General features: G+C 39.4%; 1 protein-coding gene across 3 annotated transcripts in view; it reads right to left on the bottom strand.

Annotated features, from left to right (window-relative positions):
- CHN1 (chimerin 1) overlaps window positions 1-17,626 on the bottom strand; it is a 103,823-nt gene that overhangs the window by 72,172 nt on the left and 14,025 nt on the right. For all 3 annotated transcript variants that reach the window (XM_056348995.1, XM_056348997.1, XM_056348996.1), the window contains 2 exons: window positions 7,980-8,018; window positions 3,881-3,936 (listed from right to left, as the gene is read on the bottom strand). In XM_056348995.1, the coding sequence (XP_056204970.1) occupies window positions 3,881-3,936; window positions 7,980-8,018 (95 nt within the window). The remainder of the gene's footprint in view (window positions 1-3,880; window positions 3,937-7,979; window positions 8,019-17,626) is intronic.

Raw genomic sequence — 17,626 nt, 5'->3', positions numbered from 1 at the left:
ACTGATCCGTGTGTTGCTCTGATATGAAACTGATGTAACAGAATAGAAACTCTAATTCTCCGTATTTGAAAAGCATTTCATTTTAAGTAGGTCATTCTGTTGAATACACCTCTCAGTATCAGCACTTGTACAACATGTGCTTTTGTACCTTAAATAAAAGGTTGCAGTTTTTATAGTGTAATTTCCAATTATTCTTTAACGAGTGCTTTTTCCCTAATCATCACTCTTGCTTACGTCATCAAGTGGAATACCATAAGGCAAGAGGAGCAATTTACATGCTAATACCTTACCAAATTACATGTTGTTCCCTCCCGCTGACCTCTTTGATGTTCTCTGGACCAAAATTATTTTCCTAATATTTATGAATTTGTTTATACAGCTGAATAATTCAACCACTTAGGAGAAGATTCTGCTTCCCACTGACTCATGCATGGCTGCTAATAGAAACCCAGCTGAGAAAGAGCAGATCACAAAGCTCAACACTAGCAGAAGAGGCTGAGACCAGAGAGAAAGGTTAAATATGTTACTGCTTGCTGAATATATTTTCACTTCAAATCTGGCTCAGCTGCATAAATTGCGCAATACTTATAACAAAAAAACAATTATCTGCATTATAACAAATTAATGCAGAAGTAGGAAAATGCACACGGATAATGTACTATTTCAATTTTACCTTTTTTAGGTAAAAAAAGCTTCAAATAGGTGGGTTGTTTTAATATAAATGAATTCTTTAATGAGACATGTAGTATTTAATATGCTCTGTTCTGCAGCTAAATACCTGCCACTGACTGATTCTTTTGTAGCTCTATTTTATTTAGCTCAATTCTCACTAATTTCTAAAACTTGCAGCTTTTATTTCTCAGTTTCTACAGTAACGTTCATGGTGCAGACAAAGGTTTAGTCTGCAGAATTCAAGAAACTATTTTAAAAACACAGAATATATCTTCTTTTCTTTTTTCCATTCACTCTAGCACAGGGAAAGTTTTACACTTATTCAAAGTTTGTCATATATTATAATCCTGTTTTGGAATAAATTCATAGAAATACAACATTATAGACACTAATGTAGTGCATTTCTTTCTTCAGTTGCAGAGTGTTTTGATTGCTTGTGGTATTTTTGCCAATCCCCCATTGACTCTAACAGACTACCTGTTTGTAGAATTAGACCAGGAGGACCTCTATGTAGGGATGCAGTAAGCTCAGATGCTCTCCAAAGAGCTTGGATGAAAGGTTCATGCAGGACACCACGCATCCACAGCAATTTTTCCTCCCTATAACAATCCAACATTTCAATTTGCCACCTGTATAATAACTAACAAAATTTATAATTAACAGAATTAAAATTCAGTGATAACAAGGATGAGAAAATTACAGTGGTCAGTGTAATTCATATTTGAAGAAGCTTTACACAGATGCTTTTATATTTGTCTGGCAAGAGCATGTCTCTTGTTTGATTCTGAAAAGGCGGCAATCTGGATCTCATCAATAGTTGAAGGATTTCCAGCACTCCAGAGGCAGAACACAATTTTTATTTTCAGATACTGAATACACATTAAATTTATATCTCTGCTTATTTGACTGGATAGGCTAATAGTATTCTAAGAAATACTATGAAGGAGAACTTGGTATAAAATTTGCTTGTGGCTTCTAATCACCTAGGGCAAAAAGACCCCAAAGCTCTTCTTTGCTGTCAAACTAGCATGGGATATAATGCCAACAGATTTTACTGAATTTACCAGACCCCTTTATCAGTTTATAGTTTCTCCCTGACTACAGGGTATGTGTGCACTGTGCAGTTCACAAAAAAACCAATTACAATTGTTATCTGCTGTAAGATTTCCTTAACTGCTACTACTTTCCTACTACTTACATTTCTGATTATTTTTTTTTGGTTGGTTGGTTGCTGTTTGTTTTTTTAAAGAAGCCAAAAGGCATATAGATAAATGAAGATTCTAATTCTCTAAGAATTAAAACATTCACACCTGAGGCTCTCAAAGTATCTAATTAAAGAAACTGAAGAATTGTCACTGATCACAAGAGCTATGCAACTTTATGAGCAACACTGTAAGTCTGTCACTATATGAGTAAACAATAGCAGGGCTCTGAGATAAGACTCTGCCAACAAAACCTACAATGATTTTACAGGCATAATGTCAGCACCTCAATGAACAGTGTCAGAAGCCTACCAAATATCCCTCATACGCTTTACAGTACGTATATGTATAATATATTTACACACATACTAGCACTTCTTCCGCCAGTGAAATATTTTTGAGGAGAGTAAGGAAAAAGCAACTGTTCAACAGTACCTAACAACAATAAACACAACCCATTGGAAGCAGGGAGTAAAATACTTCATCCTATCCAGGTGAGCACTCTGTACAATCACAAACCTGTATTATAAGACTAAGCTCCTACAAGACTTCAGATATTTTGTATATTAATATAATGAAAACCCCTATCATAGAAAATTCACAAAATAGAAAGGAACCTTCCTAATAATGTTGCAATGGGAACAAAAACCTGGAAAATGGCCTCCAATTCTTTCACAGCTTAGATCTTCCCTCCAAATGTCCACCTTAACTTACCTGATGTACAGAAGATATCTGCCCAGCAACCTTAACAAGAATACTCCAGCCTGGACCCTCATTAAGAGTAGAAACACTGGTTAAAACAAAACTTTTTGCTACAATGCTTCTTGAAAAATTAATGTATTGCTCTTTCCTATAATGATGTCTTGCTTAAGTGCGATCAGCCATAGCTATACCTTTTATAAAAATACAAATCTATCAAATTAACAGAGGAAAACAAGAGTTCTTCCACTAAATGCAGTATTTCACTTCTGTTAAATCTCTACTTTTTATTTTAAAAACTGAGACTACTTCATAGAATCACAATTGGGCATTTGACATGATGACAGGGAAACGGCTGTTTAATTCTGTAAGTAATACTGCTTGTGGTCTAGGCTGTAAGCTAGCAATGTTCCTGACAGTGCTATGTCCCTCTGTATCCAATACTACGCCAAAGTGACTAATACATTTCGAAGATTAATTTTCTTTCTCTTGGCACATGATAAAAATGCTTAAGTTTTATTGCAGCAATGTAATAACTTTCAGTGGTTATTCAGTAAAAGCTGTGTTTTGTAATACTGCTTAACAAGTCAAGCCTAACATTTTAGCATTTTTGAAACTGAAATTAATGTTTTCAGGTTCCTAACTGAAGCTGCAAGGGAGATGCAGTTGTAAGTGAAATCTTGCTGGCATGGATGTTTGGTATCAGTTAAACCCTCCAGCAACACAGCTCCAGAGAGGTGCTGCTCTGCTGGATGGCAGCTAAGGGCACACTAACAATTTGGGGTCTGCCTCAACTACTGACCCCACCAGCAGGCGTTTCTGTATCACTGCATATCAATGGGATCCCATTGATACTGTTTGGATCCTTAAAATCTGTGGCTCTGCATAGCTTAGCTACTAGTATTAATGAGTCTTAAAGTACTACAGCTCAAATAATAGCACCAGGGGACATTTCAGTCTTCCCTCCCTTGATTTATTGCACACATTTAGCAGCGATGCATGTACAAACGGGTGCATAGCTCCACTGTTCAGCTCTGCTCTTGCTTCTGTGGATTTCTGACCCTAAAAGGGGGAGAAAAGGCATATTTCCATATATCTAAGAATCAAACCCCAGTAAACTATTCTCATGTATACACACCATACTCAAAATTCTTTTTAACTCTATTTTTAGATCAAATAGATTTCCAGATACCAGTGCCCCCAAGGCTACTTACTCTAATCACAGCATGAAATGCTTGGGTTGGACACCACACAGTATAGACTTGGAATTACTGGACTCTATAGAACTGAATCTTTACAATACCCACCTCACGAGTGCAGGTTATCCTTCTAGGATGGGGAGCTTCCTGTTGCAATTGATACACTGGGAGAAGGCAGAAGTTAAATTCTGATTAATACAGAAGCATTGTATAAGTCAGGCATTTTAACATTAATATTGCTGTTTAAATAAAGAAGACTTTCTGCAAGATTTAGTTCAAGTATACATATATCAAGGTCTCAAAAATTACTTACAAGTCAGAAAAAAGAATGTTGCTACCCAAATTAGGATTATTTTTTGTCTTTACAATTAATTGATCATGTACTATGGAGTAACTAGGTGAGACCAGTCAAGTTTCTATCAAGCAGATCAGAAAAGGAATCATAATAAATGCAAATTAAATGTTATTATATGTCAAATCAGGCTGCTGTCACACTTTCTTCAGTAAGCAGATAGAGTCCCATCCTATTATGCTGGATCCACACTCAGTCACCTGAAATATGCCAAGACTTTACAAGAACCATTCAGAACTTTGCAGAATCAAACCCTCTGTTTTTGACACTGCTCAGTGATGACCCTTCTTAACAAAGAGCGAAATGTCCTTTGCATTTGCAGATCTAAAGACATCAGGGAGATGAGTAGCAGAGTAAAACAGTTAAAGCCCAAATAATGATATACACTTACTAGTATCTTCCCTCCCCCTTTTTTTCTTTTTTTAAAAATAAGCCTCATCAAGCCAGAATAAATCTTAGGAGCCAGTTGTAAATTTAATGGTACTAATGCACAGGCTTTCTAATATAATACCAAAAGGAGTGACTTTCGACTTCTATCCCAGTAAGAGTTTGGTTTGGCAAGTCACCTTCAAAATGAGGCTGTCAACGCTAAGTTAGTACTTGAACAGTACTGTAGAGCTGATCAAACAGACATTTGGAATGGTAATCTTTTAAAATTCAATTATGTTTCAATCATTAGTACTAACACCAAGGTCTAATAACATGTGCTGTCAGTCACCTTCTTAGGCAATAAGACCATGCATTGATTTAACCAATAGGATTTGACTTCATTACACTTCTCATTTGATTGTGTTTTCCACTGACAAATGCTGTACTTATGTGTGAAGTTACATGCGAATGGAGAAAATGGCAAGATGCCCAATGATACAGCAATCATAAGATAAACTGGAAAAATGCACTCCCTTTGTTCCAAATGAAAAAACCCAATGTTTTTTTCATGACATTACTAAAATCAGTCCTTACCATCCTGTATTGTAAAAACCCCAACTTTTGCAAGTAATGAAGAACAGCACACTAGTATATAAAACACTAATTTTCGTTTCAAGCATAGCATGGCCATTTATTTTTCTAGCACACAGGTTTCCTAGCTTCTGTTGTAAAAGTCATACTTGATGGCACTGGGCCTTGACCATACCTAATTCGGGGAACTGTAGAGTGAAGTTCAAAGGAAAAAAAATAAAACTCACAGAGCAAATACGGATTTCTCTGAATTTCACAGAAAAGCAGTGGAGACTCACAGTCAGTATGCTCCGCAGAAATCAGCTAAAAACTGAGAACTCTTTCCCACCTTACTTCAAGCCAGGCTGAAAAGATTTTCTGGAAGGAAATTCTTCTTCTCAAAAGGCAGTACCTTTCTCCACTTCCAGTCAGAAACATAGCAGGTAGACCAGTTAATTTATAAAACAGAATGCCTATTCCTCCTCCTCTAACTGATGTATGCAATTCAAACTGTTCAATACCAGTTTACATGCTGTAATTATTGCCAGGGAAGTCAAACAAGACATTCCTTTTCATCCATCATGAGACAGAAACATAATCAAACCCCTTGACTCTGCACTTAGTTCTGAACCATGGGAAGAGTTCACCATGGCAAACCATGATGGCATAGGAGAGTGCATACACATTCAGACTTGCCCAAGCCTTCAGCTCCTGGCAAGCTGCCAAAAGATTTGGTATTAGAGGAGTGGAACTCCCTGTTATAAATTATGGCACGGAATAAACCAAACAAAGAGGAAGAGTTCCCCAAGTTCTCAGAAGGTACAGAGCTGTGATTCATTGTTAATGCTTACAACAGGAAGCAAAATACACAGATATCAGTAACAAAAATGTATTGCAGTGATGACTACTGATGTTAACACCAAGGAGCAAACTGTCTCAGTTTTATCTTTCAGCCCTCTGCTGCAAGAAAAACACTTGTTCAAATCATCCTGTGTGCAAATTCTCTAATATTAAGCGGCTGACTTGGCATATGACAAACTACTGGTATAACAAATGATGATTCAAAAGACGCTGACAGGCTTTGCCACCAGGTTCACAAACAGACCAAGGTCTCAGCTGTCTCAGTTACAGGACAGCAATTGCATATGTTGGCAATTATTAAAAACTGTTCAAAGTCATCTATCTGATGAAAACACTCAAGCTGGACAGATTACAAGTCTTCAGTCTTTTTTTAGACATTGTCTTTCTATTTTCTTTAATTAACATAAATGTATTTTAAGAGACCCTGACATTCCTAAACTGTTAAGGCGTACACAGTTTTGCCAACACCTGTAATTTTTACTATGATTTTCACAGCATCTGACTATTTTCTTTCAGCCTAAGCAGTTTGAAATGTCTGATGAGACATGTTCTCATTTACAGAAGTCACCTGATGTTCATCTTGGACAGAAGATCTGATCACTTTAACAACTCAAAAGCTGGAAACCAAACCCAAACAAGAAGGCTGATTTATGAGTTTTAAGGCCTAACTGTGATTTTTGAATGCATCAGGTTGGCAATGGCAGGGACAGAACAGAAACAACTGACCTCTGTGAGCCATTAACAGAAGACTGGCTCAGGTGACAGAAGAGGTGGTTTTGTAATGCTTGTTTAATTCTACTACATATATTTTAGCTGACAAAAATACTTTGTTCTGTTTTCTTAAATTTACTCTCTTTCTAACCCTGCTTTTCACTAAGCCTTTAAGACCAACCCAAAATCTCCCAAAAGACTGAAAAGAATCTCCCACTGCAGGATTTAAACCTTTTTGAAATAACTACATTTTCTCAGGTGCTACATCTCCCCAGTCTTTAGAGAACATTTTCATCATGTGATATGTTGGTTGAGCAAATCCCTTTAGCCAGCCTGAAGACACCAAGTTTGGGAATATATACAAAAGAAAATGCAAATATTAAGTCTGATGTCTCTAAACTGTTAAGTGTGTTAAACACACAAACATTCTGCTTTCAAAATCTGCTTTTAAGAGAAGACTCTTCTTTCTTGCTGTGCCTCCTCAAGTCTCAAAATATCTTGCACCTTAACCTTTCTGTCTACAAAGAACGAGAATTTAGAGGTGAAACACTGTGGGAGCTATAATGCTTTGCTACAGTGCCATTTGCCTTCTGTTCTCTTCAATCTCCCTGAACCTCCAGCAGCACTACCAAACAACAGGCCACCCCTTTACATGGATTTGTTTTGTTTTGTTAATTAGGAATGAAAACCAGCAAGCTGCAAAGTTCCCAAGGGAGTGGCACTCTAATCTGTGGGCAACACATCCAGCCTACTGCCCTGTGCACCTGGCTAAGGCAGCCTGCAAGGCCAGCTTCCTCTCAGCTAGGGCACACATGTGGAAGAGCTGCAGAGCCCAGGCGAGCAGCTGGTAGGAAACTGGGCCCTTCTAGTCAGGGCTCCAAAAATTTGTCACGCCAGGCCAAACAAATGTTCTCATTTTACTACATCAGCAAATTCTGGGGGAAAAACTATTTATTTTGAGTTTTTCAAACCATCTCATGTCTCAGCTCTAGTGATACAAGGTACTAGAGCAGAGGAGCCCTAAAAGTTTGTAAGGATACCAACTTTAAGGTATGAATGGGGTTTATATAAGCCCTGGTCTAGGCAGGCAAAGCAATATAAGCCAGACCCACACAGAAGCGGGACCACTTATGTTAGTAAGGTGCAGAAATGTACTCCTCCAAATAATCAGCATCCACTTGTCCTTGAAGATAAACAATTGCACCTATCTCTAAATAAAACCCTTGATGCTTCTTAAACTCACATTTTCATCAAAAAACCCCCGAGTCTCTTAAAGCACCCAGCTGAAACTTTTTCAGCTCTGACTTGGAAAAAACCCCCAAACAAATCCATTGAGATACTTACAGTAAGATTTCCAAACAGGTGGTCTGTATTCATCAGTATCTGAAAGAAAAATGACAAATCTTAATGTTGTGTAGGAATGTTTTAATGTAGATATAACCCTGCAGAAGCACTTGCAGACTTATTGAGATAAATATTGCATGTAGATATAACCCTGCAGAAGCACTTGCAGATTTATTGAGATAAATATTGCACCTATGTTCTAAAATTATTTTTTACTCTCAGAGTACAGAATATATAGAAGAACCTGTTAAAAGTTCCCCCTTTTTACTTAAACTGAAAATATGAAAAGGTATTGTCTTTATCTAGCTAGAATAAAAACTATAGAAATACATTTGCAAAATGGCAAACATGCAGATCAGAAGCTGAAATACTGGTGGGGGTGTGCATATTATTTACTATGGATATATCCATAAGTAGCCTTTTAAATTCTACCAGAAATACTTTTTAATCTCAATTTGTATTCCCATAAATCAGTTTTTATCCAATTTATTCCTGCCATTAGCTTTTTCCTCTTCTGGAGGGAAATTAACAACTCCTAAAATAAAATCAGAGCATGTAAGTACTATGAAATATTTTGAAAAAAAGGAGGTTTTCTTTCATACTGAGTCAAGCTCTACTCGGAAGCTGTCAGTATGTATTAAAAGTACCAGCATACTTCCAATTCCAACTTTTAATTCTCAAATAACACTAAAAAGAAAAAAAGCTCAATGTTTTCTAAGTTCTGTCACCCTTATGATTTGCTGACAACTGACCTGACAACCTGAGCTCAGGGCTCTGTTGCAAACTTCGTCTCTGATCCACTGTTTTTACCACTCTGACCAGCTTTAGCATTGGTGCTACAGGTTACTGAGGTTTTCTGCAAGATGCTGTGCTTATCTGCCTTGGAGCTGGTGGGAGTTGCTCAGTGCTCATTACACCACAGGGTCACAAATTGAGACAACCATTCAGCCAGGCAGCCAGCCTTACTGTTTGAAGCCTCTTCTCACTGCAGCATTCATTTCTGAGCTCCGTTTGCAATTGTCTGCTCAGTGGAACTACCTGCTGCGTTCAACAAACCCTTAATTTCTAGGTTTTATTATAGGTTACGTAAAGATCAAGCAACCTGGGAACTTGTTGCTTGAATTTTGGCCTGAGTGGTATCTCCACCTGAGAGTCCTTAAGGCCTCCAAAACTGCACCTGAAGCTGGGAAAGGATTTTGCTTTGCCTCCCCTTAGGAAAAGCAATCTGCTTTCTTCAGATATTTGCTATAGTTCATCTCTCCCACCTACAGTCATGTCAAAATATCTCTAAATTAGAGCTTAGTGGAGTAAGATATTTTCCAGTTTAATTGGCCCAGACCCTCCCCAGACCCACCCAGCATACTCTCTGCCCTGCCTGAGCTATCATTTTGCTCAATTTTTAACCCTGCACTTTAGTGCTACACAGGAAGAGGGTGCAGTCCTTACAGACTACTTTGGTGGCAGTGGGGTTTATACATACAATTTATTATGATTTTATTATTAAGGCGGCACTTGGTCAAACTGCCATCCCCCAGAATATGATGGATTTCGATCTTTGCAAGGTCCTGCAGATGTGCTACCACATCCTAGGGATCAGCCAGAGCACCTCGAACCTACACAGAGACCTTCAGTGGCCCGCACTGTACTACAGCAGGGAAAGAAAATCAGCAGCAACAGATGCAGCCATAGTTATTTGTTCCTACTTTGATACATTTAATTAAGGCAGTGCAAGTCGATTCATTCCAGAAGCATTGTAACATGATCCCTTTGCACTGCAATGTCGCATGGAAAAGGGGCAAAACTTGCAAGTAAAAATAATGGGTTTAGTCCCAGAAGGCAACTCTTAGCCCACTAGCGGAATTTTCTTTTGCTATAGTCTGTTTGTTGGCAATATATCCACCAGTTGAATTTACAAATAAATAATTTAAGTAAAGGACAACACACTATATTTGTAAAATACGAGCTGACTGTTATGAAAATACAAGTATCTTGGCAGTCTAAGCTATACTTGCTCACACTCAAGCCATATAATTGTTACAACTAAGGGCAGCATGATTATAAAACTGAAAAGCAACAATACTTGTGCCAAACAAAAAACCCCAAACCTTGTTAAAGTCAGGCAAGAACAGCAGTAACTTTCATACAACAAACATTTAACATTCAGAAATTGGAAGGAATGATTTATGTTATGCAGCTGTGCACAAGGATTTTGTTAGAAAACCTGTCGGTGAGCTTTATTGCCTTTACAGTGTGAGAATACCCTCCGGCCATCCCACATGCGGTAATGAAAAAACAAAAGGTCATTTCTATTGTAATTTAAAAAAAAAAGTTATCTGATATAAAATATTGTAGCAGCAAGTACAGCACAGTAACGATGAAGCAGAAGGTCTACAGTGTTTGTTTCTGTGCAAGAATGTTTCTATTACTAAACCACCCCACTGAACAAAGGAAAAAACCAGAATCAACACAGACATCAGGCCGGTCTGTTAGTTACCTGTTTTTAAAGATTAATTGATGTGGTCCCATTTAACACATCGTCAGTTTTTTGAAATGTGTTATTAGGAAAAGGGCTTGATTTTCAGATAGTGCAAGCTTTCATGAACAGCATCTCCAATTAGGCATCCAAAGCACCCGAAAAGCACTTTAAGGCATGATAAAAAAACCCAGAGAAAATGCATACATTTTCTCACTAACGCTGCACCACTTTCTAATTAACGCCATAAACTCTACGCTGTCAGTTCTCAGATTTTTCTATAGCTCCCATCAGCACAGTATCTCAGCTCTGCTAAATGTTTCCATGATAAAATAAAATCGTTTTCTACAAGCTGTGCATCGTGTTTTATCTTAACTGTATTTTCTGCCTTAAGTGAGATGCAATTCAGCTTAAAGCTGCTCCTCTCCAAAGGTCTACAGCAGAAAACATGAATGCATAAACTGATGCTACCAGCTCTGCCCAGATGTGATCCTGCCAGCACTAGTAAGACTTTTGTCAGCATGAGGGCACATTCATCAGCAAGGACATTTTAGATCAGACACACTGTCCACATACATAAATTGCAATTTCAAACTGAGACCAGTTTCAAGCTGACAGATACTGGTGCCGAATAGTCTTCCTAACCTTTAAAAGTGAAAACATTTGATCATTTCCCATTATCCCAAGTAATGACAGGTGGTGATTTTTTTTAATTCTTCAGATTTTTGTTCTGATTAGAAGGATATATGTATAAGATTTTGTTTTTACATAATATAACGGGACGACTTAAAATTCTCTACCCTGAATCCATACTGATATCTAATAATTTTCCAGCCTGGAATAGGTCAGAAAAGAAACGGCTGTCTGCCCAAAATCTGTACTTTCAAGCTTCTAAATAGACCTGTCATAGTATAAATACGTATGTGGAAAGAGTAAGAATATCTTAAAGTGATACATCACTTGAAATCCCACTGGGACTCAAAGCTATATGCAAAGTTAGGGGATGGGGGAAACAATGCTGCAGGACACATGAAAATACACATTTACAGTCCTTTACCCCACAGAATCAGTTTTTGCTCTTGAACCCATAGCAAAATCAAACTTGTCTTTGAAGCAAGCTCTTATCACAGACCTGTAACAGCTAGCACCTCTAGTTCAGGCATGGACCTACGTATCTTTACATACCCTATGTGACAGGTTTGCCAGCCCATCTCCCTCTCTCTCCCCAGTGGACAAGGACAGGGATGATCCCTAACTATTAAAGAATTCTCAGCACTTTCCTGCCACTATCTTCTTTCCTCCCAAACACACTCTGCTCCTCTCTTTTCCAGGACTTTGCCTTCCCCCAGCCTTAGCAATCTTCATCTGCACACAAGACCTCCCCCCTCATCTTGAGCAATACTTTGGTTTGCTCCCCACTGCTGTCCTGCTAGGACCCACCTACCCAGCCCACTCTATCTGTTCAGCTTCTTATTCTCAAGCCATCTCATCTCTACTCAAGGCTTCCTTGAAATCTGCCTAAACACAGAGAAAACAGAGGCAGCAATGCCCAGAACAGCACAACAGGCAGCTTCTGGCAACAGCCCCTTTACAGGCAGAAATGTCACAGTGGGGCAGGAGCGCTGCTTTCTTGGCTCAGTGTGCCCTCCTTTAAGCACACTAATGGGGGGGGGGGGGGGGGGCAGAGAAAGGAAACTATGCATCTTGGGCATGAAACATGTGCAATTAAGAAGTGAAAAGCACTGAGTGATTGTCAGAAATACACCCTTGCACAGAAAAGAGCTTCTGCCAACAGACAATCACACAGCCATTTAGAAGTTCATATACAGACAGAAATGCTGGGACAGCATCTCAGATTTTTCCATAAACACAAATGTGACTAATTATGACAATACAATGTAGCATTTTACTTGGTTATTTTCCTTCTTTCTTACCCACTTCCATTTTATCCCTTATATAAATCTGGACAACTGTAGTACTTTCAGAGCGTACATTTTAACTGCAGATTTAAACTGTTACTATTGCCTCAAACTGTTTAGACTGCTTGGCTCCGCGTATTCCTTTTACAGAAAGAATAGAAATATTTACCTCTGCTTGGAATGGTTCTTTCTTTCTCCCCACTGAAGATCAGCCAGCTCTATGGTACAGCAGCAGCAGCGTAACTACGTATGGTAACCCCATAGAGCAAATTAGGGCATACTGTGAGGTTTCCTGTAGAGAATTCAGTTTTATTTTTCTTTTACTGTACGTCATTCCCTGCAGCATGATGATCTGTAACATCATGCTGGAGATAAGTTTAGTACTGTCTGGGAGGAAATAATGGAGTGGACACAGCACATCTTGCCCCAGACTTTGATTTTATTTGGCAATATCCCTATTGAATACAGGTGAGGCCTCAGGTAGTGAACCTTGTGCAAGTGGCCAGTTCTTAACCATGTGGACCAAGCATCAACATAACCAGGAGAAGAAAATCTAATTTCATGGGTTTTGAACGGATCTAGGACCAAAAAATGGTGTGTGTCATAAATATGAAAAGATGCAATGAAGTATAAAACATTCTTCTGTAAGCCACGGCCTAGGCACTAACCAGTAAGCATTAGCATGTGGTTTAAGAGACTAATCTTGCTTTGTTTGGCAGCAGCATGTGTCAAAATTTAACTCATGGAGAGACACATGACAAGCAGACGTGGCCGTTTGCTGACCCATACAACAGACTCCTTTTTGTGCCCAAAAAACAACCTCCAGAAAATTCCTCCTCAGCCTCAGAATCTTTCTTATTAGCACCTTCTCTAAGCCCAAAGGATGCATATAAAAAAATCTCTCAACTTACAGAAACAAAGCTATAATTTATTTGCTGGTGAGATTCTCAAACCACAAAACCATCACAACAGAAAATGACATTTCATCTCTGTTTTTCAGAGTACAAGCGCCATCAGCATTTCAGTAACTAAGCTCAAGCTAGCACAAAATGTCTTAAGTAGCAGCCAAGCAGGCCCTAGCAGTTAGGGCTTTTATGCACTCCAACCAAAATAAAACTCAAACAGCATTAAGGTAATTAAAGGATGAATGCAGCCACTGCCCTAGGCAGCAGCAGTAAAGCAGATGGGCTACAACACCATGGTTTCAAGGTAAATACGAGAAGCTGATCGCCGGCTGTGGCAGCACCCAGCAGCACTGGAAGCGTTTTGCAGAAGCCCGTGCACAGCCGGCAGCAAGAGCAGGGGAAGGCGATAGCAGGCATCTTCTGGAGAGGGAGCAGCAGGGCCGAGAATGCAGAGAACAGACAGCATATCCCTGTATATTCTGTGTGTACTCAAGAAGGAAAGGCACACACCAAAGGTCCTTTAGCATTCCTAGATGAGACCTTGGGATCCACCTTTTTTCCCCACAAAGCCTCTTTCAATCCCTCTGCTACACCTTTGCTATCAGCACCTGGTAAGTTCAACGATGGTCTGTAATGGGGTGGCAGGCAGAGTCTTGGTGCAAAGAGCAAGTGCTGGGCATGGCTACCTGCCTGTCACATGGGGTTCTGTGGAAACCAACCCATCCCTACCCTGGCAAGCAGGGTACCACCGACACTGCTGCCAAAGCCTGCAGCGAAGTTCATCTCAGACGTGCTCGGTAAACAAGAGGGAAAGCTGCGGTCAACCTTTATTGCCTTGCATGAAATGTTTTCTTAGGAACAAACACTTCTTCAGTATTTGGGTCCTGCACATGAACATAAAAATGGAAACGATTCTCTTCGCCCTTCCATAGCACAGGGGTAACAAATTATTTCTCACATGGGCTTACAGCACACTTTTAAGAGACGTTAGGCAACTTTTTGCTATGGTCCCTTTCTCTTAAATAAAAACTATTATTAATTTGCAGAAAATGTTGAGGTTTAAAAATGACTGAATAAATAATCCAAAAGTAATGTTGCTCTACTAGTCCCTAAAAACAAAGAAATTAATGACAAGAACTTGATGCACACATGTCCTGGGCCCATACGGAAAACGTGTAGTTTTCACAACTAGGGCATCACAAAACTTCCCTTGTTTATGGGAAGATCTCTGCAGGGCTAAGAACACTCCAGGCAGTGAGCACCACATTTTCTCCCAATTCCTGAATATAAAATATACTGTATGACACTCAGCAACAACGACTGATATTTCTAGGCTGCTATTCCATCTTTGATGCTACTTTAATGTTATCCTTGGCATGTGATTTCCTTTGAATTAAGAAAAAAAAGTAAACTTTTAGACATGTTAAGGCTCTTCCTCAGGCAGGCAGACACCATTACTGTAAAGAGCTTCAGTGCAAAAGCTTCCAGATAAACCACCATCTATTTTCTCCACCTTCTCCAGGTGGAGAAAAGATGCCAGACAGGCACCTGCTTTAGCATGCAGGCAGATGTAAGAGCTTGGCACGTGTCCTGGCTGCGTGTGGACAGCTAACCCTCCCCACGGAGGATCCCCTGCTCTGAGCCCACTGTGCTACCAACACAACCCACCCTGGTGGGGATCTGGAGTGGGGGAGCTGTTAAGTGTTAAACTAAAGCCCAGTCCGATCACAGAAACAAATGGCCTCTAGGTTCAGAAAGGAGCTATCACCAGCTTACATGGTTGCCTCCTGCCAGGGGATGGCAACTTGCAGGCACCCTGCTCAACCACACCCAAGTGTTTTCAGGTTAGCCCTGGTGAAGCTGGCACAGGAGGAAGTCGTTTCACCACTGAGGCCATCCATCCACAGGGATGTCCCCAGGCCCATGGGCAGAAGGGACAGTCACCAGTGACAACTCTCCTTATGCAAAGTTTTATTCCTTTGCCTTGACCTTTGGCACAAGTAGCTATACTCTTAAAGCCCATAAAATCCCATGCACGTGGTCAGCTTTGGACTTTTAAAATTAAACTGTTTGCGTTATTTAAGCAAGACAACAGCTGAGTGTACTTTCTTCATATTTTCAAAAGTCATTCCCACCTGGGAGGAGAACAAGAGTACAATACAATCTAAGGGAAAGAGACAAATGAGTGAAAACAGGCATCAATAACAAAAGCATCCCTTTGGCTGCAAGATGGCACTACATCACACACACCGTGCCCCAGGAACTTTTTAAAGGGACAAAACTTATTTTTCTCTGCTCTTTCATCCTCACATTTTGCCTTTACCACTCCAGACAAGTACAATTAGGTTTCTAATTAATACCGGAGTAAAAATGATTAAGAGAAAGCTAGTGTGAATGATGCTACAGAAAGCTACAAGGGCTACTGCCATTTCTGTGACGTGACCAAGTGAGAGACACAGAAGCACTCTCAGCAAAAGTGAAGGGGTTTAAAGAAGGGCATGCTCTGAATAATTGCATCTTGAGGGGGGAAAAAAGATCACACTACCGTCCTGGTTTCTATAAATGTCTGACCTGGCAGCAATAAATTCTGTGGGAATGCTTCTAATGGGGTTGAATGACACCCCCACTGAAACCAGCTAGAGTTCAATGCCTTTTATTAGCAGGTCTGTTATTACTGCCTCTTTATGAATGATGGGAAAATCTTAATGAGTAATATTTGGCCTATCACAGGCACTGCTGCCTTTAAATGAACTCATCTTGTAAGTGATTAGACCAGTTTGCAAATGTTCTGTTTCTAGATTTTCCTTTAACCAATGCAAGGGAAGCAAGTACTCATTTTTCCTCCTCTTCACCAGATAAGCAGTGGCATATGACTATATGAGTGATGACAAATAAATATTTTTTAAATCCTCCATTACAAAAAAATTAAAATGCATTTTTTCATTTTAAGCTGGAATTTTCATATATGCGATGATAACAAGCAAAACACAGCTGTTGTCCTTTTTCTCTTGCCTGTAGTTTAATGAAGGGGTAGGAAATACCCCTCCCATGAAAGCACAGTTAGCTCACTGTTCAAGAAAAGTTTCAAAACCTCTAAAATTATTTCTTACCGTTGCTACAAGCATAAAAATTTAACCTCAGAGAGGTAAAAAGATGACAAGTGCCACCTTGTGGGCATTGAACAAAGACAGAATTTAATGCTACTTCCCATTTCCAGCCAGGGTACCTCAGCCTCCAGACAACAGGCTGCAGCCAATTTTCAGCATTTCTAGGGACACCATCTCTTCATCTTGAGAAAAGACAGACACGATGGGAACTGCTGCCTGACACGGCTCTGCAGGCTAGCTGTAGGTACAACAGAGTCAGGCCACCAGCTATCTGTAGCCCTCTGATTTACATTGCTACAGGAGTTATGGTAGCTCTACAGACTTACAGGTATCCTGGAATGTCTGGTTTACACAGTAAACAACTTCCAACTGAAAATGTCAAAAATCAAAAATGCCTCTTTAATTTATCTATTTCAAAGAAAACCAGCCTGTCAATTATTTTTTTTTTTAAACTCACTGTGGCAAAACTGACTGGCTGGCTGAGGCCCCAAAGTGCTAGATCAATGAGTTAGGCAGTATTGTATTCTCCCCCTAAGGGCTATTTGAAAGGTCTTCTGCAAACTAATTTTGCAAGTTCAAAACTGATAGAAATATGCCTTTATTGGATGAATCACATCTTTTATATTTGACAGATGATTTGTCCAAGTATCTTCTATATCAGTACAGTAAAGCCTTGGAGGAATTCAGAATAACATCAGGCAACACAAGCCTGAACACTGTAATCAAACTTCCCTGATTTAAATGCAGACCGGTTTTTATTGGAGAAAATATTTTGATCACGGTCAGTGAAATCTGCTTGGCAGCCAGGAGAAATACCTGCCAAGGCTATCGCTCTTACACTGCTCTCATTTCAACCATGGCGAGGGATAATATAGGAGAAAACATTTACCCCTCGATGTTTCCTTTCCTATTTTTTCTTTCCACAAATCCTTCTTTGTCTTCTGTTTTAAAAGTCTGCCTGCACAAAGACTGAGCTCATTTCCCATCACTTGTTTTACTTCTTCCAAATTAATAATACCAACAAGGGCACATCAGTTTTAATGTAACTTTAAGCCAGTGACAACTGTTATAGCCACAGCCGCAAGGCATTCACAAAAATACATTTTTGTCTTGACTCCTCTAATGTATCCAACAGGGAATATTGATTGGAACTGGATTACACAAATGTTCTGAGCAGTCACCCTAATAACAAAAAAGAACAGTATCATATGGCATAAAGGTGTCTTCTAGCTGTAAATTAATC

The sequence above is a fragment of the Falco biarmicus genome, chromosome 8 (assembly GCF_023638135.1).
Source record: "Falco biarmicus isolate bFalBia1 chromosome 8, bFalBia1.pri, whole genome shotgun sequence".
NCBI classification, from domain to species: Eukaryota; Metazoa; Chordata; class Aves; order Falconiformes; family Falconidae; genus Falco; species Falco biarmicus.
This window is presented reverse-complemented; position numbering and strand designations above follow the sequence as displayed.